The sequence below is a fragment of the Triturus cristatus genome, chromosome 6 (genome assembly GCF_964204655.1).
Source record: "Triturus cristatus chromosome 6, aTriCri1.1, whole genome shotgun sequence".
Lineage (NCBI taxonomy): Eukaryota > Metazoa > Chordata > Amphibia > Caudata > Salamandridae > Triturus > Triturus cristatus.
Genome location: NC_140589.1, coordinates 710,922,150 through 710,947,615, shown reverse-complemented (window position 1 = coordinate 710,947,615; position 25,466 = coordinate 710,922,150). Strand labels below are relative to the sequence as shown.

Below are 25,466 nucleotides of genomic sequence, written 5' to 3'. Positions count from 1 at the left end.
ACTTGCATTTTTCAAAATCATTTACTAAATTAGTCTGTAAACTGTTAACATGAATAACTTTTTCACTTGCTTTGCGCATTGTAGCAAAATTACCAACCTTTCAATCTTGTAGCAAATTTTGTTTTTGCTGGACAAATGGTTGCATTTGCCAAATGAACATGAAAATCACATCTATAGTAAAAATTGAATTTTGACATTTTAATATCACAATACATAGAGGGGAATGCTCTCGACTGGATCTCATCCTATATTCAAAACAGGACAAATGTCATCCATACTCCCCCTGTCTCCTCCAAACCACATTGCACAAAAGCAGGGGTCCCTCAATGCTCTATCATCTCACCCATGCTTTTAAAAATCTAAATGAAGGTATTAGCGGCAATTATCAATGAATTTCAGGTCACATGCTATAACTATGCAGATAACACAAAAATACTTCTTAAACTGGAAAGCCCCAAACACATTGAAAACTCAAAGATCGTCAGTTGCTTCAGAGCCGATGATCAGTGGATGATATGGATCTACCACAAATTGAATGCTTCATAAACTGAAATACTTACATGTAGACATTAGAAAACTTATGACCCACTCTGCGTCTGGCCTGACGATCTGGGACTACCTCCTAAAGTATCCAAGGAAGTAAGAAACCTTGGAATTACCATGGACGTCAAATTATCAATGAATGCTCAAGTGGGCAAGTTAGCAAAAATCAAGCTTCATTACTATGAAAAATCTGTGGTGCATCTTCCCCATCTAAGATTTCCACACAAGGCTCAGGCTACTATCTCTCTTGTACTGTCTAAACTTGATTATGCCAATAGCCTCTACCATGGATCAGCTTTATCAACTATGTAAAAATTGCAATGAATTCAGAACTCTGCTGCCAGACTACTCCTACATGTAAAGCCACAAGTCCAGATCTCCCCTGCCTTGAAGGCCCGAAATTGGTTACCATTTGCCAGAAGATCCGCCCTCAAGCTGCTTTGCATCACCCACAAAGCAAAACATTGAATAGAATCACTTTTATTCAGGAATAAAATCACCCAATACATACAACAAAGGAACCTCCACTCAGGATTGGCACCTCACCTAAAAACCCCAATATACAAGAAAAAAAACATACAGCCTCATGCATCAACCCAAAATCCAGTCGGTAAAATACCGATTCGGTAATAGCTCCCGGTATTAAGTAAAAAATACCCAATCCCAATGCATCAACCCAAAAGCAGAAATCGCTATTTAAGGAATCCTTAAATAGCGATTCTTTAAATAGGGATTCCTTAAATACCGATTCCTTAAATAGCGATTGCATTTAAGGAATCCCAAAGTGAGATTCCTTAAATGCAATGCATCAAAGTTAAAAAATTAGCGATTTCGCTAATAGGGGGAGCAAATTACCCTGAAGATGAACTGCATGGTAATTTGCAAAAACTTTGAAAAATGCACTTTTGTGCATTTTTCAAAGTTTCATGTTGCACACACACATGCCCTTAGAGCATGTGTGTGTGCAACATATGTGCACATATCATTTTCAGGGGTGCAACAGGGTGTCCTTTTGACACCCTGGCACCCTTGAAAGTGCTCCCGCTATTAGCGATTCGGTAACCGAATCGCTCATACAGAATGGCTTTACATTCATTCCTATGGGCCTCCAAGCCCATAGGAATGAATGGGTAGGTATTCCTTATTACCGATTCGGTATTACCGATTCGGTAATAAGGAATATTAAGGAATCGCTATTTGAATAGCGATTCCTACATGCATAGCCTTTTGCTATTCCTTATTAGCGATTCCTTATTTTTCGCTAATAAGGAATCGCAAATGGCATTGTTGATGCATAGGCCCCATAGATGGTACATCTTTCTCTGTTCAAGCGGTCAAACTATGGAATTTATTACCCTCAAACATAAGAGCCATGGATAACTATCTTATCTTCAGAAGACTACTCAAGGGTTGGCTCTTTGCTTCATGACCACCACACTCAAGCAAAAATGTACAGCATATGTGTGTGCATATAAACATGTATAGTTTAATATATTTACATATTTAGATATGTGGATTTCTTTTTACAAATATATATACTACTTATGGTTTAAAATATATAGATAATCTTTAGGACTGCTTAATAAATGTATATGTTACATTTGGTTCATATATATATATATATATATATATATATATATATATATATATATATATATATATATATATATATATATATAGCAGTCAACCTTTCCTTGAACGATCCTCTTTGTCCTGGATCAAGAAGGGGACGGACTCCAGTAAATTGTACCCAATTCAATTTATTTTTTGTTTGTGCGCTCTGCCGCCATGACGCGTTTCGGGCTCAACAGCCCTTGATCACATGATATATATATATCCACACGAAAAGCAAGTTGAGTGGTGCGCTCTCAGTAAGAAACAGGTAAACAGCGAGGTAAGTAATCCAAGTGTTTAATTCACACTACGCGTTTCGGCGACAAGCCTTGATCACGTGTGAAAGTGTGCGCTCCAAGCAGTCATAAATAAAGCATTGAAAGTTCGAGGTCATCACAATCAAGAAGGGACTACATGCATCAAATGGTAGCAGCCATCTTGGAATGGTCAAATCACCAAATGTAAAGAAAAAGCATCATTTTAAACATAAACATTGCGTGCTTAAAATTAAAAAACACAGACAAAGGAAGGGGAGCCATGGGAAACAGAAAAACACGCTCCAACGGAAATTACTGATGGATATGAACATGGTAAATCTAACTGTAGTCAATCTATCCAAAAGACCCATGTCTGACATAGAAAAGAGAACCCTATGCCTGGGTCTTTCCTTCTGTCCGTCTTCCCCTTTTAACTACACTGAAACACGCATTGATTTGTTTAAATATGTGAGGAAACTGAAACTCAAAAAGTGGTTTACATTGAAAGGACAAGAACTTGTACCTGGCAGAGATATTGCTAATAATGATGTTATGGAGAATCTTATGATCAATGATATTGACAATCTTCTTGTTTTGGCTGAGTTAGCACAAGACAATATATCCAATGGTAGTGAAATCCACACCACTCAGATTTTGAGTGATATGGATCTCACTCAAGGGGCAGCAGCGTGTACTGATTTCAGAGTTAAATCTACTTTTGTGCCTCCTCTTCCCCACAATAGCATTGATACCTTCCAGGACTGTATTGCAAAATCTTTGGTAGATCTTAGATTCAGCAAAAAACACTCAGGCGGTTTTACCAACAACTTATCTTACACTCAAAGACAGGCACTCAAAACTTTAGCCAATGACACCACTTTAGTCATACGCCCGGCAGACAAGGGGGGCAATGTGGTTATTTTAGACAAATACTATTACATTAGTGAAGCCTTACGACAACTCCAAGACACTAACTTCTACATAACCATACCTTGGGACATCTATAATCAGAGTATCACGGACATCTGGGATAAACTCACCAATTGGAAAGACAAGGGCCTTTTAGTGTGGGAGGAATTTTGTTATCTCAAAAGGGACCACCCCAAACTTCCTATATTGTACTTACTGCCCAAACTGCACAAGGATAAAATCAGACCTCCGGATCGCCCCATTGTTTCTTCTATATGGAGTGTAAGTGAACACATCTCTAAATATGTGGACCATTTTTTGAGGGAATTTGTCATATCCCTTCCCAGCTACCTGAGAGATACCAAGGACTTTCTTTGTAAAATTGACGAATTGACCTGGGAGCCTACCTATCTCTTTATTGTGCTGGATGTCCAGTCCCTGTACACAATAATCAATCACCAACAGGGGTTGGAAGCCTGTGAGCACTTTCTGATGCAAAGACCGATCAGGTATAGGGAACATAGCCAAATGATAATGGAAATGATTGATTTCTGTCTCAAAAACAATATTTTTTCCTTCAATGGCGCCCTCTACAGGCAGGTGAACGGTACTGCCATGGGTTCCTGCTTTGCTCCCAGTTTCGCCAATTTATTCATGGGCTACTGGGAGCAAGAAATAACAGCTAGCAGTACCCTGGAAACCGATCTCCGCAAAGTTGTCATGTGGCGTCGCTACATTGATGATTTGTTCATCGTCTGGAATGGTTCCAGAGGTGATGCAGAGGAGTTCATCATGAAACTGAATACCAATAGCTACAACATTGTTCTGTCTGGGAGTATCAATGCCACCAAAACTGACTTTTTGGATGTAGGACTGGAAGTAATACAGAACAAGATATGCACCACTCTTTTTCGGAAAGCGACAGCGGGCAACAGCATCCTGCATGCCCTCAGCAGCCACCCTGATACGCTCAAATGGAGCATACCGTACGGGGAGTTGCTGAGGGCAAAGAGAAACTGTAACAATTCCGATGCCTACTTAGCTGAGAGGGATAACATCGTCAGTCGATTCCAAACTAGAGGCTACCCTAACTGGGTTCTCAAGAAAGCTAAAGAACGAGCGGAAGGGATCAGTAGGGCTGATACCCTCAAAGACAAAGTAGAGAGAAAGACTACAGATAACACTAATGGGGTCCGTGTGATTCTCACGTATAACTCTGATGCGCATAGAATCCAACGCATATTTGCCAAACATTGGGATATTCTTAAATCTGATGGGGTGGTTGGCAACTTGGTTCCAGACAGGCCCAGTATAACCTATAGGAGAGATAGGAATATACGGGACATAGTAGTAAGAAATGACATCACTGATCGTACTACTAACACTGGTCATGGCCTCATGGGATTTTTCCCATGTGGCCACTGTAAAGCTTGCAGAAACAGCACATTTAAGGACAATCTGACGTATGGAGGGGTGTCTAAGAAAATTACACAATTCCTTACGTGTAGCACCTGTTTTGTGATCTACGCCATCGAATGTACGTGCAGACTCTGGTATATTGGGAGCACTACATGTCCTGCCAAAAAGAGGGTGATGGAGCATCTGAGAGCTATTACTAACAATGACCAAAAATACCCTGTTGCACGTCATTTCTATGAAAAACATGGTTCCAACACTAATGACATGAGCTATTTTATTCTTGAACACATACCTAGGAATCCCAGAGGTGGGGATAGAACTCTTAACCTCAGACAGCGGGAATCTAGGTACATTATAGATTTTCAAACTAAGAGCCCAGGTGGGTTGAACATGGACGAAGAAATGTCAATCCACCTCAAATAAGGGATTGCAGCAGGCTTGTGATTTTCTTAGTTGCTGCTATCACTTCCTTGCATATTATGTATTCATACTTACCTGCCCTAGTAATTTTAGCAATTTTTGCTTTTCTGTATTTTAGCTATTCCGTCTCTTATTCCATGAGTTTGTATTGCATTTTACTTTTTTCATGAGCTATGTTATTCATTTGTACTGACATATATATCCTTTTTGTATTTCTTACAGGAGAGAAGGAAGGAGCCCTTCACTTAGACTCACCAGCACGGGCATCCTACCCTTTTCCTCCATGGTATCACTCTTCACTAGCTCATCACTTCATCTTCTCCACTGGCGGTTCCTTGTTAAAGCATACGAGCACGTTTTTTGGTTTAAGATAAGTCCTTTAGACCTATGGTCATCACTTGTACTTTACGATTAAGGTCTGTGAGTAGTTCTATTTTAATATTATCGTGACCGCTTTCACTACATTTGCCCAGCCTGGGACTCAAGTGTAACAGTAAGTTGCCTGGGCACTTGCCCGTAGACTCTAAGTACCATGACCTATTTGTAAGTTCACGCATTTTTCGTGATATTTACCTTGTGTCATTTTCACTTTTGTACAATATACTTTTGGCGACTACCCCGTAATTTCACTATGGATGCTAGCCCTATATGTCTCAGTTATAATCTCAGGGGGACTACTCACTAGTATAACACATACTGTATTCTAAGGGACCTCACCCTCGCTTGCCTTTGTGAACCCCCTTTGGCAATTTGGGTTGGCGGTTAACATGTTTCCTTGTTTATTTGCTTTAATTTTAAGCACGCAATGTTTATGTTTAAAATGATGCTTTTTCTTTACTTTTGGTGATTTGACCATTCCAAGATGGCTGCTACCATTTGATGCATGTAGTCCCTTCTTGATTGTGATGACCTCGAACTTTCAATGCTTTATTTATGACTGCTTGGAGCGCACACTTTCACACGTGATCAAGGCTTGTCGCCGCAACGCGTAGTGTGAATTAAACACTTGGATTACTTACCTCGCTGTTTACCTGTTTCTTACTGAGAGCGCACCACTCAACTTGCTTTTCGTGTGGATATTATCTTTACCGGCGTGCTCCGCCGGCGCGTGCGCCACCTCTCTTGGGTCCCAGCAGTTCCGGAAGGAGCTTCTTACTCTGTGGATATATATATATATATATGCAAAAATCCAAAGTAAGTACGCTCTCAGTCAATGAAACACGCTCTCACAAATCGATGCGACTAGGTTTTATTCCACACGACGTGTTTCAACTGCTTCTGCAGCCTTGCTCACGTGAATATGGTGCACTGACTCAAAACATACATTAAGTAATCACGGACATTGCTTCATAGTCATGAGACATAAAGAAAGGACACTGTCTGTAAACATCTTGGCGGCCATATTGGAAGTGTCAATACCGTTCGTTACTAGTGTACAAAACGTCAAATCAATGTTAGTACATAAATCATATACAGCGTTGCGTATATTATGTCCTAGCATAATGAAGATAATGTAAAAATCACAAAAAGTATACGTGATTAATTTCTCATGACAAAATAAAGTAACTAAATGTTTACTTCACATGGAGAAGCCAGGAGGGAAAAGAAAATGACACAGCCATATTGGACTCATTAATTATAACTCTCTACTCGTTATGTTTATCTCAGCCTAGTGCGTGTTAAATGGAAAAATAAGCACAAGTAAAGCTATACATGCAGTAAGAAATTGAAAGAAAGAAAGTATAGAGGCACAGTGCTCGTCTTCGTATGAATGACAAAGAGCATTATGGTGCTGTTCTCTCTGAATTTATTCGGGAGTGCTGAGAGAAAAAGTACATTTTAAAACATATATTGACTAAGCAAATGCTAGATCGTTGCGTCTCTCAGCCTTGTAGTGACAGTAAGTTATCAACACCCACTTAGTATAACGGCAATATTATGCAGTAGGCATGTTCGCAAACTCTTGCTTGGTAATACTTTCAAAGAATATCAGACAAAGCATCTGAAAATTCATCAGACTGTGTCGTGCTTAGTGCACCATAATCTTCTATCTGTTATCTTTGATTAATTCAATAGTCCAAGTGGTAAAATTGTACTTGAAAAAAAGAGAGTATATTCTTGCTACCCTCCGAAAAGTATAATTAATACGAACTGTCCGTGATAACATCGTGTACATCAGAGTCACCAAATATATCCAAAATAGTGATATCAAAAAGTGAAGTCGAAGAAAAGGTTAGGCAACCCGTGTAGTGGTTAGGTACCTTCCTTCTCTCCTGCAAAAGAAACAAAATAAAATAACGTTACAATTTGAAATGACAAAATTGTTAAAAACACAGTTCCTAATGCACTCATTACATGGATGGAGGAGGCTCCTCAATACATAACATCGCCTATGGTCACTTTGCTGTAGCCGGAAATCCATCGTCCTGAAAGACAATAAAGAATGCAAGAAACTAGAGAAGGAAAACATGGAACAGAACAAAAGAAAATACAGAGTCTCATGATACGAGATAAGATCTACTCTTTTTTGAGGTGTATCGAAAGTTCCTCATCCTGATTCATGCCACCTGGGGCTCTAGTGTGTAAGTCTATGATGTACCTAGACTCTTTTTGCCTGAGTCTAAGTGTTCTATTCCCTCCTCTATGATCCGTCCGGATCTGTTCAAAAATAAAATATTTGAGTAACGAGGAGTTGGAAAAATGTCTTTCTTGAAAATGGCGAGCCACCGGATACTTGGGATCTTTGGTAGTAATTGCTCACTTATGTTCAAGAATTCTCTTTTTAGCCATAAGAGTGGTACTGCCAATGTAGTACAGACCACAGGGACATTCTATGGCATATATAACAAACGTGGTGCTGCATGTTAAAAATTGAGTGAATTCTCTCTGATTTGGACCACTAGTATATTCTTTGCGGAAAGTGCTAGCCGAACACGCTTTACAATGTCCACACGGGAAGAATCCTCTGAGATTCTGTATACTTCTGACCTGTATCTGAGTGATGTCACTGTGTACAAGCTGATCTCTAAGGTTCCTACCCCTTCTATAGGTAATATTGGGTCTATCCTTGATGGTGTTACCTATACTCCCATCATTTTTGAGTGTATTCCAATTTTGTGCTAAAATCCGTTTGATGCTATCTGATTCAGAGTTGAAAGTAAGGATCATCCTAGTGTCTACATCCATGGTGTCTTCTGAGTTGGATGTTTTTTCCATCAGAGTATCCTTCCTTTCAATGCCTGCTACTCTGTCAATTGCTTTTTTGAGGACCCAAGTAGGATAACCTCTCAATCTGAACCTTTCAATCATCTCTGCACTTTCTTTGTCAAATGCAACTTCACTGCTACAGTTTCTTTTCGCCCTCAGCAGCTCCCCATAGGGGATACTCCACTTAAGGGTTTCTGGGTGGCTGCTAAGGGCATGTAGGATGCTGTTCCCAGCAGTGGTTTTGCGAAATAGGGAAGTGTGTATTTTGTTTTGTCTAATCTCCACTTTGACATCTAGATACTCAACCTTACTATCACTGATGTCCCCTGTAAGGTGTATGTTGCGATCGTTCTTATTCATGAATGAATTCCTGGGCGCAATGGTAGATGGGAGAATGCACGGAAACGATTGGTTCAAACCAAAGGCTTCATATGAAGAGGAAAAGCATCCTTGAAACGCGTCAAGCTGGGGGACAAACAGACGAAATGAGAAGCTGCCTACTACTGTGAAAATAAAGGGTGTTTCTTGACCTGTGGCTGGAGTGCGGCTTTATCTTGCTGGTGCAACTTTGGGAAATATATATATAACACAGACCCAAAGTAGGTGCTTGAGATATATTTATTCCTCCATTGTCGTCAATACGCATTTCAGCTCTCACGAGCCTTGTTCACTTGACATAGAGACACTTTTTCAGTGTGCTTTTAAAGTGACCGTGCAAATTGAACAAACCCCACGTGATCGGCAAAATGATAGACATGAACAACATACTTATACAATTTTGTATATCGAGCATGAACAATGATTGATAAAAGCATATTAAAGCTTTAGACTGCTCATGGTTTGATATAAAAAACACATCGCCAATTTTAAACTGATTTATCATTTTTTCATGCACAATGTTTGTTTCATTTTGGAATACGTATTGCTCATGACATTTTGTTTCTTCATGGGGGAAATTGGAATGTGCAAATTATGTTAATAAAGTGCTCAGTGCTGTGATTAACATTTCTAAAAAACGAAACAGCCTGTAAGCATTATCATATACTTCAGCCTATGGAAATACCAAAGATATGTTGGTAATTTAGGCAAAAATTCATTGTAAAAGTATACGCATGCGTAAAATGCAGTTTTTAGATACAGTTTTTGGATCTACAGGCAAGTGGCGACATCTTAAATATATATATATATATATTTATATGTTTATATATACATATATATATACACACACACACACACACACACACATTATTTATTCTTAACATGTATATAGGTCACTGCATAGCTTTCATAAAAGTTATTTGATTAATTCCTTCTGGATCTTTGTTTATTTTATTTATCTATCAGAATATGTACATTTCATAACAATTGTATCTATAAGTGCATCACTATTGAAATCATTGAGGAAAATATCAAAATAAAATAAATATACAAAATGATAAAAATATATATATATATTATAAAAATACACATATAAATTAGCTCTATGTACAGCAGCAGTTGAAAGTCTGAATTTCTAACTATCTATCCATACATGCACATTAACCCCGGGCACAATACTCCGCTGTCCTCCTCATCCTGGCTGTCTCCAGTCCTCTCTACTCCAGGCTCGTCCAACTCCCCAGACGCTCAACGTCACTCTTTTAACAAGAGTGACATTGAGCATAGGTGTTTCGTTTTGCCTGGGGAGACAGGCGAGCCTGGAGTGGAAAGAGGAGAAAGCCAGGAGAACAGCCCAAGCGGGGCACAGAAGCACCAGCGTGACAAGGTAAGTCCAGTAATTCCACTGAGTTTTTAGCAACTCCGTGGAATTCCACGAAGTGGTACTTCGCCAACTCCAACCACCCTTAATGCACATATAGAACTTTATACAATACAATCTTATATCTCTTTATTATTTTTCTTATAGATGTATAGCCTTTCTAATATCGATATATTTATTACTTCGCTTCTACTGTAGAAAGAAAGAAAAAAAGACCTTTAACTCCCTCCAATGCACTACTCTATATCTCATCCTATACCTCTCTAAATATAGCCTCTACCTCCAGTCTCTGACTCATCCGAAACCTCATCCTACTATTATGATCTCGCTGAGACCCTTTCTTTACTCTTCTCTCCTCTATCGCACCATGACTCACCGCAAACCTCATTCTATTACGATTATCTCCCAAATAACTCTTTCTAGACTCTTTGCCCTTCTACCCCTCTTTGCCTCACCCCAAACCTCATTTTACTACTATGATCGCTAAAACAACACTTCCTAGACTCTTCCCTAAAGTATCCCTCCTTTGACTTTTCCCAAACCTCATTTTACTACTGTGATCTCCCTAATAGCCCTTTCTAGACTCTTCCCTGCTCCATCCTTTCTTTGAATCATCCCAAATCTAATCTTACTAATATGTTCTCCCAAATAAATCCGAGTAGCGGGCTACTCGCTGAAAAGCGCTTCAACGCCTCATCAGCGGTAGTAAGCGCTGTATAAATACAAATTACAGTTATAGTTAAAATACCCCTTTTCACTCTTGCCTGGAACTGTCTAGTGGGTACTTGCTATTAGCCCCACAGACCATGAACCATTTCCAATTTCTTCTTTTTAACTTCTCTAGAAGCTTCTGTAGAATGGTGTGCCTTTAGTAATTTCAGTTTCAAATAAAGTGGGATTTCTGCTGCACAAAATGTATTATTGAGCTTTTTTGTTAAACCATCACCAAACTATTTGATCCAGTAGATATTGGTCAACTAACCCTTCGAACTCACAAGTTAAAACTAACACCTGTATTATATATATTAGGCATGTGTATGTTGCAGTATGTAACTGCAAGATAGTTATTGATGGATTCATGAATAAATTGGCTACTTGTGTAAAAACTGTGCCTCTAAAAGTAAGCGAGGTTCCTGTGTAAAATATATCTACCAAGTCATTCATCATCATAATCTATCGTAATGTTATTCAGTTTCATCTTGTTAAAACCATAAAAGTACACAATAAAATGTGTTATGTATTTACAAATAAAACTCACAGTGAACAATACTACTCAGATATCACACATGATGCATTTTTCACCGGAAAGCATGACAGTAAGTAAAGCATTTTTTTAAGTTATCACTAACTGGCAACTCATATTAGGCTGAATCTAGCTGATTAAGAATGCACACAGTAGGAGAGCAGTTTCTGAACTGATGTTACTCTGAACTGATGTTTCTTCAATAAGGGCTCAAAAGAGTAGCTCTCAGTTACTCATACAAAGTGCAAAACAACATGAGATGTAGTGTACTTTGGGTAGGAGATTTATCGCAAGGACAAGGGCCTAATGATCTTGACCAATCCAAACGTTTGGGAAAATGTAGCCAAACAAAATACTAACTTAAGTCTAAACTTTACCAACAGAAATCTCCGCTAAGAATCATGAACATAGACCAGTTATGGTTGTAAGCCTGGTAAAGGAGGTAAATTAAGATATAGGCTTATAAGTTTGTCTTTGATAATGCTCTCCTACCCATAACTGCTGCAAACACATGTTCTTAAGTGCAGACTTTCCTATCCCAGCCAGGGTTGAGTGGTTGGCAAATAAATTGGTGCTTTAATATACTTCAACCAGGAAATTTGGAAGATCTAAATCTATATAATACAATATAATGGATTTATTGAATTTAGACTCCTCATTGGGCCAAACCATGTGCCATAGTAATAGTGAGCGGGTTTTAATTAAATCTTCAAGATATTAACTGTAGCATACATTGAATGGTGTATTCTCTGGCAGTAATACAAGTCTCCTTAGGCAAATTTTCAGAAATGTGTAAAACTGGGGCTTTCACATGCCCCCAAATGCAAGACTCATACGTAGCTACTGAGATACATTGTGCCAGGTACCTGTTTGACATATGCTTTAATGATTTAGAACCTAATTTTGATGCAAATCCAGAGTAAATGTGTTGCTTTTGAAAACTGATCATTCCAATAATTAGTTTGATGCGCCCAACTGCCCTTCTCAATAAAATTAACTCCCAATTGAGAGAAATTGGTGGTATTTTTAAGTAGCATTTTTTTCAGATATAATTTAAGGGAGGGTAGATGCATTCATCCTACAAGTCATGATTAATGTCTTCGACAGATTAGCTTTGAGGTCCATGAATCAGGGAAAATAATCCAACCGCAATTGCAGGGCTATCAAGGGTGCGCTCCAAATGCACTGCATCGTCTGCATAAAGTATAGCGGGCAACGGTTGTTTTCCAATGTGGGGCATGTCCCTGCACCTCTTCACCAACAACCCCTGAAGATAGTTTATGTAGAGGGTGAAGAGGAAAGGGGCAAGGACCAAGCCCTGCCTAATTCCTCTTTTTACCTTGAAATCCTCTGTATATTTTCCTGCAATGCCGAATCTCACTCTGTCCATTCAGCCCTGGTAGGTGTTCCTATTTAGCTTAGTGATGGATCTGTCCACACCCATGCTCTCCATTAAATACCAGAGCTTACTGTGAGACTGACAGTTGAATGCACTGAACAGACCCATGAACTCAAACGATATGGAACCTTTTTTAATAACAACGAAATTTGCAGACCAATAGGGACAAATTGGGACATTGTCCCACCATCCCATTTCTCTCTGAAACCCATACTATATATTAGCGAGTATCTTCTTTTCCAATGCCCATTCCTCTAATCTTGGGAAGGGTATACACCCCAGTACCTTCGCAAGTGAGTCAAGGAGAGGGATGGAGCAGTAACAACTAGGGTCATTCTGGTTTCCTTTTTTAAAGATGGGTACAATGATCGATTGTGAGCACATAGGAATATTACTAACTTTCCCCACAACATAGGTGAGTATGAGGTTACACAACTCGAGGTTTGATTTCCAGAGGGACTCAGTCAGGTCTGGGGGCTTTACCATTCATGCTTTTCCTGAATGCCATGTTTACATCCGAAAGTGAAAAAGTCAGTTGAAGAGCTAGCTTCTGTGGTCAGGACAGGGGTGTAGATCTACCCAAAACATATTGTCCTTATCCTCTCATACGTTAGTAGCTGAGTAAATATTACTAATATGTCACCCACTCCTGAGCTTGAATATCCACTTCCAGTGTGAAATCTCCTGACTACTTAAAATATGGTTGATTATTTTTATGCCAAAAAAGCAGTGATATCATTATTCAGGATGGCTGCTTCTAGGTCTTCTCAGGTTTCTGATTTTATTACTCTCTTTCTTAAAGCAGGGGCAGATTTATAGTTCTTTCTACATGCTGGAATTTCTATGTGTGATCTATTTGCATTTTTGAGAGCCTTTCATAGGCATTCATGCAGTTTGGAATAATTATGTACAAACCTGCCCTCAATTTTTGATGATCTGTTGGTCATGGGCCTGGTGAGCCCCGCCTTAAAATAATTTGCAATCTCTGAGAAAGCCTACTTAATGTCCTCATCTGCTGCATATTTATCAAGACAAATATTTACCTGCTTAAAATTGTCCTGAAGAACCTTGACAAGAAATCCCACAGGGTTAACTCCCTCCCATTTTTTACATGAGCTGTTTTTTCTAGTCAACCTCAAGTCTTAGCTATATCTGGGGTCCTACATCAACTCTCCCACGACTACAGATTAAGCTCGAGGCTTTGTTAATAATGATCGCTATAGGAAAGTAGGATCTGCTTTTATGGTTACCCCCACTTCTTGCCTGGTGCTATGCTGTTTCTGACTAGGATCCTGCTGATCAGGACCCCAGTCTCTGTGCTTTCTTCCCTAAATTGGTGATGGTAAGTACTTAGGTACATCCCAGATTGGATACTGGTGTGACATTATCAGTCCCTAGTATATGGTACTGAGGTATCCAGGTCATAGGTACACCAGGGGTCCCCCATGGGCTGAAGCATGTATTATGCCACCCATGGAAGACCACTCAAACTGCAACTACAGGCCTGCCATTGCAGCATGTGTAAGCTGGTGCTAGCACCACTAACAAAAGATATAGGTTTCCCTATATCTAAGGTCACTGCACTTAAAACCTATAAGTCACCCCTAAAACAGGCCTTTCAATCCTGAAGGCAGGGTGCAGGTTCTAAGTGTGAGGGTGCCCCTGCATGAGCAGGACACCACTACAACCTTTCAAGTCCATTCTCCTGGGATGTAAGTGCATCAGCCATTACGATACATAGAGTGGCCATGCGTCATTACGCGAGGACCATCTATAAACCAGATATAACTAACCCTGTCATGTTTGGTATCAAACATGTTGGAATCATATCCCCACACCATAAACTGTGTGCGAGGTATGATTCCATGCACTGTAAAGCTCCTCTGGGAGGCCTTTGGCGCTCCTGGTACCAGTCTTCCAGACCCGGACAGCACAACATGGATGCTGCCAGCCAGAGACACGATTCTGCCCTTTTGCTGCCTAGCCAGGCACAAGCAGGGGAAGGCATAACAATAGTTATCTTGTCACAGGGAGGTGTGACCACCTCCCAGACAGGGTTTAGTGTATTGGAACAGGGTGGGGGCACTGGCCAGCACCACTCAGTCTGTTTGAAGGGCACATTTGATGCCCTTCTCACATAGTCCATTTCAAACTGGCTCAGGGTGCCGTTAGCTCCCACTCTGGTGCAAAGCTGGACAAAGGACATTGGAGTATACTCCCCACTGTCCGACCCTACCCTGGGTGGGAACCTTGAATCGTCCCACCCCTTTCCTTATGGTACTTAAGAGCTTACTTGAGGGTGGGTCCCTAGTTTCGTCGTGGGACAAGATTCAATTCAAGAGACCACTTCAGCTTCGACCGTTTGGGCATTCTTGACTTCGCTTGACTTCGCTCTGGGCATCAAGACTGCAGCTAGGAAGACTCCTGCTGCTTCTGGCCTCGTCGCCCTGCTCGTCTGCTGCAACGTCCGTGCCTGTGCTCCATACATGAACCTTCCAAGGCCTGTGGACATCCAAGACACTTGAAGGAATCTCCCTTGAAGTGAAGGAGTCACTTCCCTGCATCTGCAGGCACCGCAACTACGGTGACTGGTCTGTTGATCCTGGGCTCCCACAGGCTCAGCAACACAGGTGGTAGTTTTCACATCCATCAAGGCCTGCCCTGTCTTCTCACCAAACTTGAGGCCATTATCCCTCGTCAGAGCCGCAGGAACCGAACCCCTGTGCAGGACATCGACTTGTTGTTGCAAAGGCTTGTTGGGTTCCTTCCACCAAGATCTTTGGGCTTCAAGTAGTCCCAACCTCAAGCATCGCCTGTGACCAAGACCTTTGTTCCCACCATATCACTTGCACCGTGGGCTTGCCTTTTTGGTGAGCTGTTGGAGGTCCTCTTGCAACTCCACCGCCTCCGGCCTGTGAGTCCTCCTGAAGGTCTTCATTGATTTCAGTTGTCTTTCCTGATTGCTCGGGCCTGCTCCTTCTACCCTGCTTGTGGTGAGTCACCTGAACCTTGCTGGTCCTGACCTTGCACCTTCTTCGCTTTCCATGTTGTTTTCGGTTGGCAAGGCTTGTTGGTGCTCCTGACAGACACCTACCCCAGAACTCTCAACATCCGACGTGGGACAGCTCGTGAATGGCTCCTGGTCTTCCACAGCGTTGCCTGGCCCACACAGCTGCAGCTCCAATGTCACCGTCAGCTCTCCTGTAGCACCTGACATCGATGGTCATTCATCGTCCGTGCCTCCTGGTCACTCCTAAGTGGCATAGACTCTGTCCCCTCTGGTTGTAGGTACTTCTCATCTTGAATCCACCTATGGGTTCCACCGGACACTTTCACCTTCTCCAGCAGCGGCATCTTCCTGAAGTCCTCCCTTGAGTTCGACGTCAGTTTCCGACGCCACTTCACACCTATGCCCCCGGCTTCCCTTGTGTAAGTATCCTGGTTCCTAGGGTATCCACGGGTGGGGTGGCTCTCCAATCTTCTGTCTTACACGGGATTTCTTCAGGGTCCACTGGAAAGGGTCCTTCTTCTTTAAAATTGCAACTGCGACTTACTTATTGATTTGTATTGAGCCCCGTGTTGTGTTCCCACTCTGCACATGGCCTCTATGGGGTTCCTGGTTCCTGACCTTGGGTGGTTCCTTGGGTCCCTGGCACTTCTACATCTTCTGGGTATAGTCTTGACCCAAGTTGTAGTTTGCATACCACTATTTTAGTATATGGTTTGGTCTCCCCCTGGCGACCACTGTGTATTTGGTGCTACTTACCTGTTTCTATTGAAAAGTATTGTGTGAATTGTGTATTTCTCCGGTTAGGAGATATCTGTATGTGTTAGTGAGTGTTTGGTAATAAATACATATTTTTATAAATACACTGTGTGGTTCTTTTTTGCTTAATCCATACCAATAAGATTACATTCTGGTAAAACAAGCTGCTTTACACTCCTTCTGAACTAAGCCCGAAGGCTGCTCTCCACAGCTACCACTTAGAGAGGTTTCTAAGGTTCTCTAAGACCACTAAAATCACCATAAGGATTGTCTGGATTGGTGTAGGGTGCCCACTTACATAAGTGTACACTATATACCAAGCCAGCTTCTCACAATCGCTAAATAATTAACGTGAGCCTACCAAGTCTTCAAATGGCCTCAGTGCATTCAACCTAAATTGTAAAGTGAGAAGTGTCAGCTTCTGTCTCAGAAAGATGATCGAAATTGTGTTTTCCTTCTAATTCTAGACAACTGTAAAGCCCTGCAAATGTATGTAAATTGTCACTATTTTCCCGACAATAAAATTAAATACAGTTTAAAACTTCTGTGCCATTTTCTTCAACAGAAACTGGTATTCCATGGAACTGACAAAAACACTGCTGCAGCAGACACACCTTGCATGGTCAACTTCAAACCAGAATCTGAGGAACAATATATTTAGCATAAAGAGCAGGCATTCCAAAACAAAGGCAAAAGTCAACGTACTTTCAAGACAATACAAATTTATTTGAATATATTAATAATTAACATTGGTATATATTAAAAATTTAATTATTATAAAGAAAATGCCCAGCACCATGCTTCTAACCTATAAAAGCTGTAGAAAGTGGCAGAAAAACTCAGCAAATTGAGGCATATGGTGGTAATTCATCGCGTTTCAATTTAATTACTGAGAGACATTTACTTGACAGGTACTTAATGATTAAGAAACCATGTATCCATTATAGATGACATTGGTAATGCTGAGCGTTGTATCTGCGCAATAAGGTGAAGACGTTGAGTTACTCACTGAGTGATGATGTTAGCGTGTTGAACGATGCTATGCATCACAGCTGCATGATGATTGAAGACTCATCACATGGAGAAAAATTTGCCTGACCCACGGGTTCCACAGCTACTCCCAGTTTGGTCAACAATTTTCTTGAATTGCTCTGCAGAGTGCATGGGCACACACAATATCCTTGAATCCTTCGCTGCAGCTCTCTGCTCTACTGGATTCATGAATCCAGAAGAGTTCACACCATGGGTAGACCTGAAAACTCTGAGACATGGTGGGCACAAATCGTCGCCAATGTAACAAAGCGTATCCAAGTATAATGAAGATCCGTGAAGACTACCAAGGAAAATATTATTGTGCTTCTATTCATATATAATTTATTTTACCAATCACTTCAAGATTCTAATCTTTGCTAAACATTCCATAAATGAAAGAAAGCAAAACTACCAATAAAGACATAACATGATGTATGGTACAATGAGGAAAGACAGGGGTGAGATAGGGAGGAACAACTACAGCTAAGAAGAGTGGACAAAACAGTGAGTTTATCATTGTGTATGAAATTAGAATGTTTGATGTTATTTTGTAGTTGTGAAGAATGTTCTACTCACCAAGAGCTAGCCATGTGATTGGGTGTGAGGTGAAACGTTCGAGCCACCTAGGCATTGTTTGCGGATTCTAAGTATAGCTGGAGACTGGTTCTATGTGGTGAAGCTGCTGAGGCAAAAATATGTTCCTTCTCTGGATCTTCACTCAGTAAACTGTGGGTGACAAGTGATTAGCCAGAAAGATTAGTTCCAAGTGTGTTTAAGTGTGTGTGTTTACAGTAGGATTTGTGCATAGGTCCTCACCATCGCCTTTGAATGCATGTTAGTGAGTTAGCCACCTGAGGTTTCACGGACCGTGGAACAGGCAGGCAGTGCAAGGATTGGTGCCTGGAAATTGCAGCTTAGAAATCTCCGCAGCAGATGCAAAAGCCCACTAAGCCTATATTTCACCCTCTTTTTTTAACTTCATTAGTTATAAAGATAGCCTTCCCTTTTTTAGCATATGATGTATCCTTAGAAACAACTAAACTTAAAAATATGACCTTTTTCAAAAGGACTATCAGACACATGGCCCTTTGTCTTGTGTATATCATGGCAAAGCGTTATTAATAGAGGATGTGAAAGCTCTTCTGTTGCTCTGGTGACTTGGCAAATTCATGAGAGTCAGGTCCGCTTAAGTCACCTTTAGCTGAAGAAGACTTTCTTGATAAGATGAACCATAGTGCCTTAGGGACTTGGGTCAACTGTGGCTCTTGTGGATCCCCTCGAGTGCCTCTTGTGGACATTGTTGCATGGCATGTGATGCCTTCTGGTCCAGCTAGCACTATAATAAATGTCTACCCTACTTGGCATCTATGTTGTGAACATTTACCGTTCTAAAGAGCTCTGACTCAGATGCTCATTAGAGACTTCTTAGCTTTGATTGGAACATTTACTGTTGTAAAGCGCTCTAATACCTTCAGGTCTAGCTAGCTCTAAATAAAAAAGCTGAAATAAATACATAGTAGTGGTTTTCTGGGAGAACCTCTGATGAGTATGTTGCAGTAGGTGGAATATTGAATTTTGACTGGGAATTTGAAACTAAACAACCGCACGCCACCAATTCTATGACTCATTCAAAGAACTTTATAGAGTAAGATTCCAGTTTTGTGCACGTAGATTCCTATGTTTGTTAAATAAATCGATAGTTCTTTTCATTTGTTTTGAAAAATACCCGCTAGCTACACAGCGTGTACTCCAGATACCCCACTGAATGCCCAGTGTTGCTATTATTGAAAAATAAAATGCAAGAATGTAAAGTGCCTATTTCTGTCCTTCTAAAACTTCTTGCAACAGCTGTGGTGAATATGTGCCACACTCATGTGCCTACAGTAAAGCACTAAAAGCATGGATGGTGAGGAACAGCACATGTGTACTGTCAATTTGTAACATGTCACGCACTTACTGACAAAGGCGGCATGATGAGGCTTGGGCATTAATATAAACTATATGCCCGATCTGCTTGGGTGTTTGGTCATCATGGTTGTCCCACTACTATACATAGATACTGCCATCCTGGCAGGTGTCTGTACAAACTGTGGGTTGGCCAAAAAATACTATTACGTTATCGTGAGTGCCATGTATCTCTTAGAGACATGCATGTCCAGATGCCACATCCATGACAATCGTTTCATTGATAGCTTGTGCTCTCTTTGGCCCTCGTTACAAGTCGGTGAGGTGGTATACCTCGCTCTGTGATTTAAGCTGCCCCCCCCTTTCCCTCCAGAGTTTCACCTTATAAGGGGTTATCGCCTGGTAAAACGAATATTGTCTCTGCTGGCATTTTCCATCTACTCAAAGCAGGTGGAAAAAACCTGCAGGAAAACAAAATTGCTAACCAAATACAAAGAAGGGCCCGGGGCCAGGTCCCTCGTGTTAATCGTCAATGAAGGCACAGTAAGGGGGGAGGGGCTGAGGGGGTAGTGGGGGGAGTCTGTCCAGCATCGTTAACTCTAGCCCCAGTATCTCCCCTGCTAATCATGGAATGGGGGTATTTAAGCCAGACTCTTTACCCTAAAAGATGCGCCCCTGGCATTTGCTTGTGCATTACAAGTAATAAATACTACCTGTGATGTTTTCGGATTGTTTGACATCACTCTTTTTATCTTCTCTTTATCTCATTTCCCAACTGGGAAGAGTGGGCGTGCACACATGTTCCAGAAGAGGAACCTATGCTGTGTCACTCCTGCTGGAACATTTAGTGAATGTTTGTAAATATTGAAACCAAAAATCATGTCATAATCAAATTATAGCAGGGCAGTTCATCTAAGTCACCCCAATAATCATAGTGTAAAAATGACAGCGCTCTAATAAGGATATCACAAGATACCAAGAGACCCTAATTACAAATATTAGTGTCTAGTTTAGGGACCATCAGGTAATGTGATGTGGATACACGCAGATGGATTTTAAAATGTCACCGTCACTTTCCTGCTCTTTAGCGGTTGCTCTCCCTGTAAGTTTTTATTTTATTTACCTCTGGTCCTGTGTGAGTGGAAGATTTTTAGGGCTTTTGGCTGAAGCATAAAAGTAAATGTTGTTTAACTGAGAATTCAGAGCATTTGGAAGTAGAATATCAACTTCCAGATGTTCTAACAGAATCTGGAATGCTGCTCGAAAAGGCCTGGCAGCTGCTGCTGGCATTCTCAGGCCCACTGACGAGTGCGCATAACTGTGCTGTGTTTATTTGGTTGTGAACTTCAATTAACCTTGAATCTTTTACGTTTCATTCACCCCTGTTATCTGTGGTTACAAACCTGTTACTGAAGAATTCCCAAGCATGATGTCAGCACTGCGTGGATTTCGAAAGCCTTTTCACTACCATTCAAATCTGTTTATTTATTTAGAGATTTTGTACTGAGATGAATGTGTTACCTACCGGTTACGTCAGCACCATTCGATCCTCAAATGTTCCTGCGCGTCTGCCACCAGGGTGGCATTCAGGCGCTTAGCCAATAGTGCAGTGACACGGGGACGAGGGCCCTCACTGCACCCCAATAGTAAGATTTTCCTTGCTTGCATTGGGGCCCATGGGAAGCTTGCCATACTACTCCTGGCTTTGTAGCACTTGTAGGATCAGAACTCTAAACCCAAAAAAATCAGGACACCCCAAAAATGTAAAAACCTACAATTTACCTATGGTGGTTCCACTCCGACACTGAGCTTGAATTTATATTTGAATTTGAATCGGATTTATATAGCGCGTAGCTACCCGGGGGCGTCCCAGCGCTAATACTCGACCTGCCAGATCCAGGAGGGGGTTGAGGGGGGGAATGGCCAGAATGTCAAGATACAGAAGAGAAGTCCTTTAAGGGAATAACCAGGTTTTCAATCGCCTACGGAAGGACAGCAGGTCAGTTTCCATTCGAATGGGGAGGGGAAGGGCGTTCCATAGCTTAGGGGCGTTGAATGCGAAGAGACGGCCTCCTGAGCGTGCTCTTCTTATTCTAGGGACGCTGGCCAGGGAAAGGGTATTTGACCTCAACTGCCTAGTGGATTGATGGGGTTTGATGAGAGGTCTCAGTATGGGTGGGCCTCTACCGTGGAATATTTTGTGCGTGATGCAGAGGGTTTTGAAGGCAATTCGTTCCTGGATTGGGAGCCAGTGTAGTGATTTGAGGGCAGGTTTCGCAGAGCATCTGGGTTTTGTCCCAGTGAGGAGCCTGGCGGCTGCATTCTGGACATGCTGCAATCTGTTGATGACTGAGGTTGGGGCACCTAGGTACAGGGCGTTTCTGTAGTCCAGTTTTGAGATGATCAGGCCTTGAATTAGGAGCTTTCTGGACTGAGGGGGGATTAGGGGGAGGATTTTCCTCGCTGTCCGCATAAGGCCGAAACAGGTGCCGGCGGTTTTCCTTGCTTGGACTTTGAAGTTAAGGTCTTGGTCCAGCCAAATGCCTAAGCTCTTGATTTCCTTTTTTGGGGTGGGGGGGGTCCCCATACAGGGCGGCCAAGAGAGAGAAATGGGGAGTTTGCGTGGATCACCAAGTAGTAAGATCTCAGACTTCTCTCAGTTTAATTTGAGGCAAGAGTCACACATCCATTTGGATATGTTCTGAAGGCAGGAGGCCAGGTTCTCCATGCAGTGGGCAGACTGATTTAGGGCGACGACTAGTTGTGTGTCGTCGGCGTACATGACTACCTTTATTCCAAAAGGTGACGGATGTCTTCAAGGGGGGACATATACACATTGAAAAGTGTGGGGCTCAGGGAGGAGCCCTGGGGGACCCCACACTGGAGGGGGAGTGCTCTGGAGTGTACATGTCCGTCAGCCACCTCGAAGGTCCTGTGCACCAAAAAGGATTTGAGCCAGGCCAGTGCGGTGCCGGTGACTCCTGCCCTGAAGAGACGGTGGACAAGGATGGTGTGGTCCACCGTATCGAAGGCAGCACTTAAGTCCAGGAGGAACACTGCCACTGATCCTCCTGTATCCAAGATGGTTCTTGCTTCTTCGATCACGGCTAGAAGGGCGGTGTCGGTGCCCTGCCCTGGTCTGAACCCTGTCTGGGAGTGACGGAGGAGATTGTTGGACTCTAGGAAGGTGGAGAGTTGCTGGTTAACAATTTTTCAGCCACCTTGCTAATGCCTGGAAGGAGAGAGATTGGCCTAAAATTCGCCAGGTCAGAGGGGTCAAGGTGGGGTTTCTTCAAGAGGGCACGGACTATGGCTCTTTTCCAGTTAGTAGGAACAATACCTTGGGTAAGGGAGGCGTTAATAAGTTTGGTGAGTAGGGGAGATATTGTGGGGGCAACCAATTTTAGTTTGTTCATGGGGGCTGGATCTGTAGGGGCTCCGCTCTTTACTGAGTTTAGGGTAGTAAGTAATATCTCTGTGGATACTGGAGAAAATGCGTCAAGGTGAGGGACGTCAGGGCGAGTGGGAGGGTGTAACGGGTCTAGAAGGGTGGTCTGGGAGGGGAGTGTTTTTAAAATATTGATGATTTTGGAGAAGAAAAACTCAGGTTGCAATGAGACCCTCCCCATCAACAAACGCAACATTAGTTTAGAAGAGTTGCAAATAAGTAATTGAGACCACTCAATAACTGAGTTCTAGATCTGAGTAAAGTTGAAGGGTTTTATTGCAAAATTCTATAAAAATAAGCCATACAGAATAAATGCAAAATCTCTCAGAATATTGCCAGGAAGACTCAAATACAGAGTACATGGTCAATCTAACTATTAGAAATATGCTAAGTCCCAAATGAGCAGCAAAATCAGTTAGAAAATAGACAGCATCTCTAGTGGAAAAGAGAAAGTCACTGGCTCACCCCAAAACAAGGCAGTTCTTGTAAACATTTTCAGCATATTAAATGTGCAAAACTACAGTCTCACAGTGGTATGATTAGTGATAGCCGAAACAGGGTAAAGCAAATTAAACTACGCAACATCGTAAGCTCATAACACTATCCCACTTTTAAGAATGCTTCTAGCAACCACAGCAACACATTGCCATAGGAAGTTTAGCTAAAATGAAATATTTTCAAACAGTAGACTATACAGCAGTAGAAGAGTATTAATTCAGCAGCAGATCTTCAGTGTAAGAGGCCTTTGACATTATTGCTACATCAGAACACTAAAAGTTAATTCACCATGCAAGCACATTAGGAAAATTATGTCACAATGTTCTGTTCTCTGCGAACTCCACAAACATGTGAGAGATGTCCTGATAACCGAAAAGAGACAGGGTCAATTACAGTTTATATCACACAACAAAAAGCTACCCTGTTCGCAAAACTGATTCCTAATGCATAAAGAGGCACATTATGCCAATGATTAGGTGGTGTTGGACATTACACAAAATGTATGGACTGGCCTCACACACCACCAGGTGTCATGCTTCATCGTCGGCTGTTCTCGCCCTTTAAAAACCACGTTTGATAAAGGGCGGGGCTGCGCCTGAAGACAGGGAGGCACTTCTAAATCTAAGTGGGGGCCCGTGCTGAGAAAGTGAGTGAGTGATGTTTAAAAAGCGATGCACATTGTTGGTTGGAGGCCAGCTTACCCTGTTTACCCCTTAGGCTCTTGTTCCCCCCCTTCTTTAATTAAAAGGTTTTTTGTGTTTTGATGTCAATTACACTTTAAACAGAAGTGAGTCCCTCTCGTATTCAATGTTATAATAATAGAATCAACACTCTCATGACCATACTTCATTCACTCTGATATCCACACACTGAACCTTGTTATATAAAAAAGTCTCATTTATTATAATATAAAAAATATATTAATTAAAATGATCTTGTCAATTACCATATATATATAGCTTTCGCTTATTAAAAATCAAACAATTTCATATAAAGCTGTACACTGTATTCCATCAGCATTAAAAGTACACTTGAGACAATTTAGTAAAAAACATAATAAAATCACATTCAGTATGTACAAATTAACTACATATTTTCACCATCACAGTAACAGAGTAATCACATGAAAATGAAAATTCAAAATTTGTCGATGCAGAGTTTCGAGGGATGAAGCTTGATAGACACCACCTTCTTCAGAACAAGAACATATTTTTTGACAACAGAAATCTCTCTGCAATCTGTTTTTCACCGATCCCTTCGTATTTGCCACACTTGTTGGAGAGGGTTTTGGGATGTGATATTTTCTAAAAAAGAGATATTCTTCTATTTATCTCCTTGTTACCCCTTTCGAGAAGATTACATTTATTCTGTTCACGCCGTCTCTTGCAATTGTAGGATAAATCACTCTATATATTATCCTAATGTTTTTTTCAATGTGAGATGCCTGTTCAGTCTAACTTATATAGATTAAATAACTATGCTGGATACTCAGCGATAAATCAGTACGGGTGCCCTTCTTATGCCTTTCAGGCATTTGTCGGTCTCTTAGCCTTACCGTCAAAGCAGTCACCCAGCTTTCTGTTTACTTCTTTAGAGCTGTTCTCTGAGAAGACTATAGGGGAGAAAAGATGCACAGGGGGACTAGATGGGAGGGAGAATAAGCAGAAGTGAATTAACACCATCAGAACAGCATCCATTTGAACTAATATGGCTTCTCATGAAAATGTGGTATAACTAAGGGACTGATTTAGATCTTGGCGGACAGGTTACGCCGTCAGAAAGGTGAAGGATATCCCGTCTGCCGAAAACGAAATCCCATTATATCCTATGGGATTTATATTTCGCCAAACAGGATATCCGTCACCATTGTGACTGAGTAACCCATCTGCCAAGATCAAAATCAGGCCCTAAATTATATTAATAAATACACTTCTACATGTCAGATTAACATTGTTTTAACTGCAAAATTATTATTTCACCATTTGCGTTTAGGCTCCATCATAAAATCATTAATATTCATCATTTATTTTTTACACAAAATTGTGCA

The 25,466-nt window shown here is 41.3% G+C and overlaps 1 protein-coding gene across 5 annotated transcripts in view; it reads right to left on the bottom strand.

Moving 5' to 3' along the window:
* Positions 1–6,396: 6,396 nt before the first annotated feature.
* The window catches only part of LOC146817752 (uncharacterized), a 221,216-nt gene continuing 202,146 nt past the window's right edge, over positions 6,397–25,466 (bottom strand). For 3 of the 5 annotated variants that reach the window (XR_014962584.1, XR_014962585.1, XM_085609234.1), the window contains exon 4: positions 6,397–7,435. Coding sequence is in view for 1 of the 5 variants with exons in the window: in XM_085609234.1 (XP_085465360.1) it covers positions 7,396–7,435 (40 nt within the window). In the remaining 4 variants the exon portion in view is untranslated. The remainder of the gene's footprint in view (positions 7,436–25,466) is intronic. The other 2 variants (XR_014962581.1, XR_014962583.1) reach the window with 1 other exon arrangement.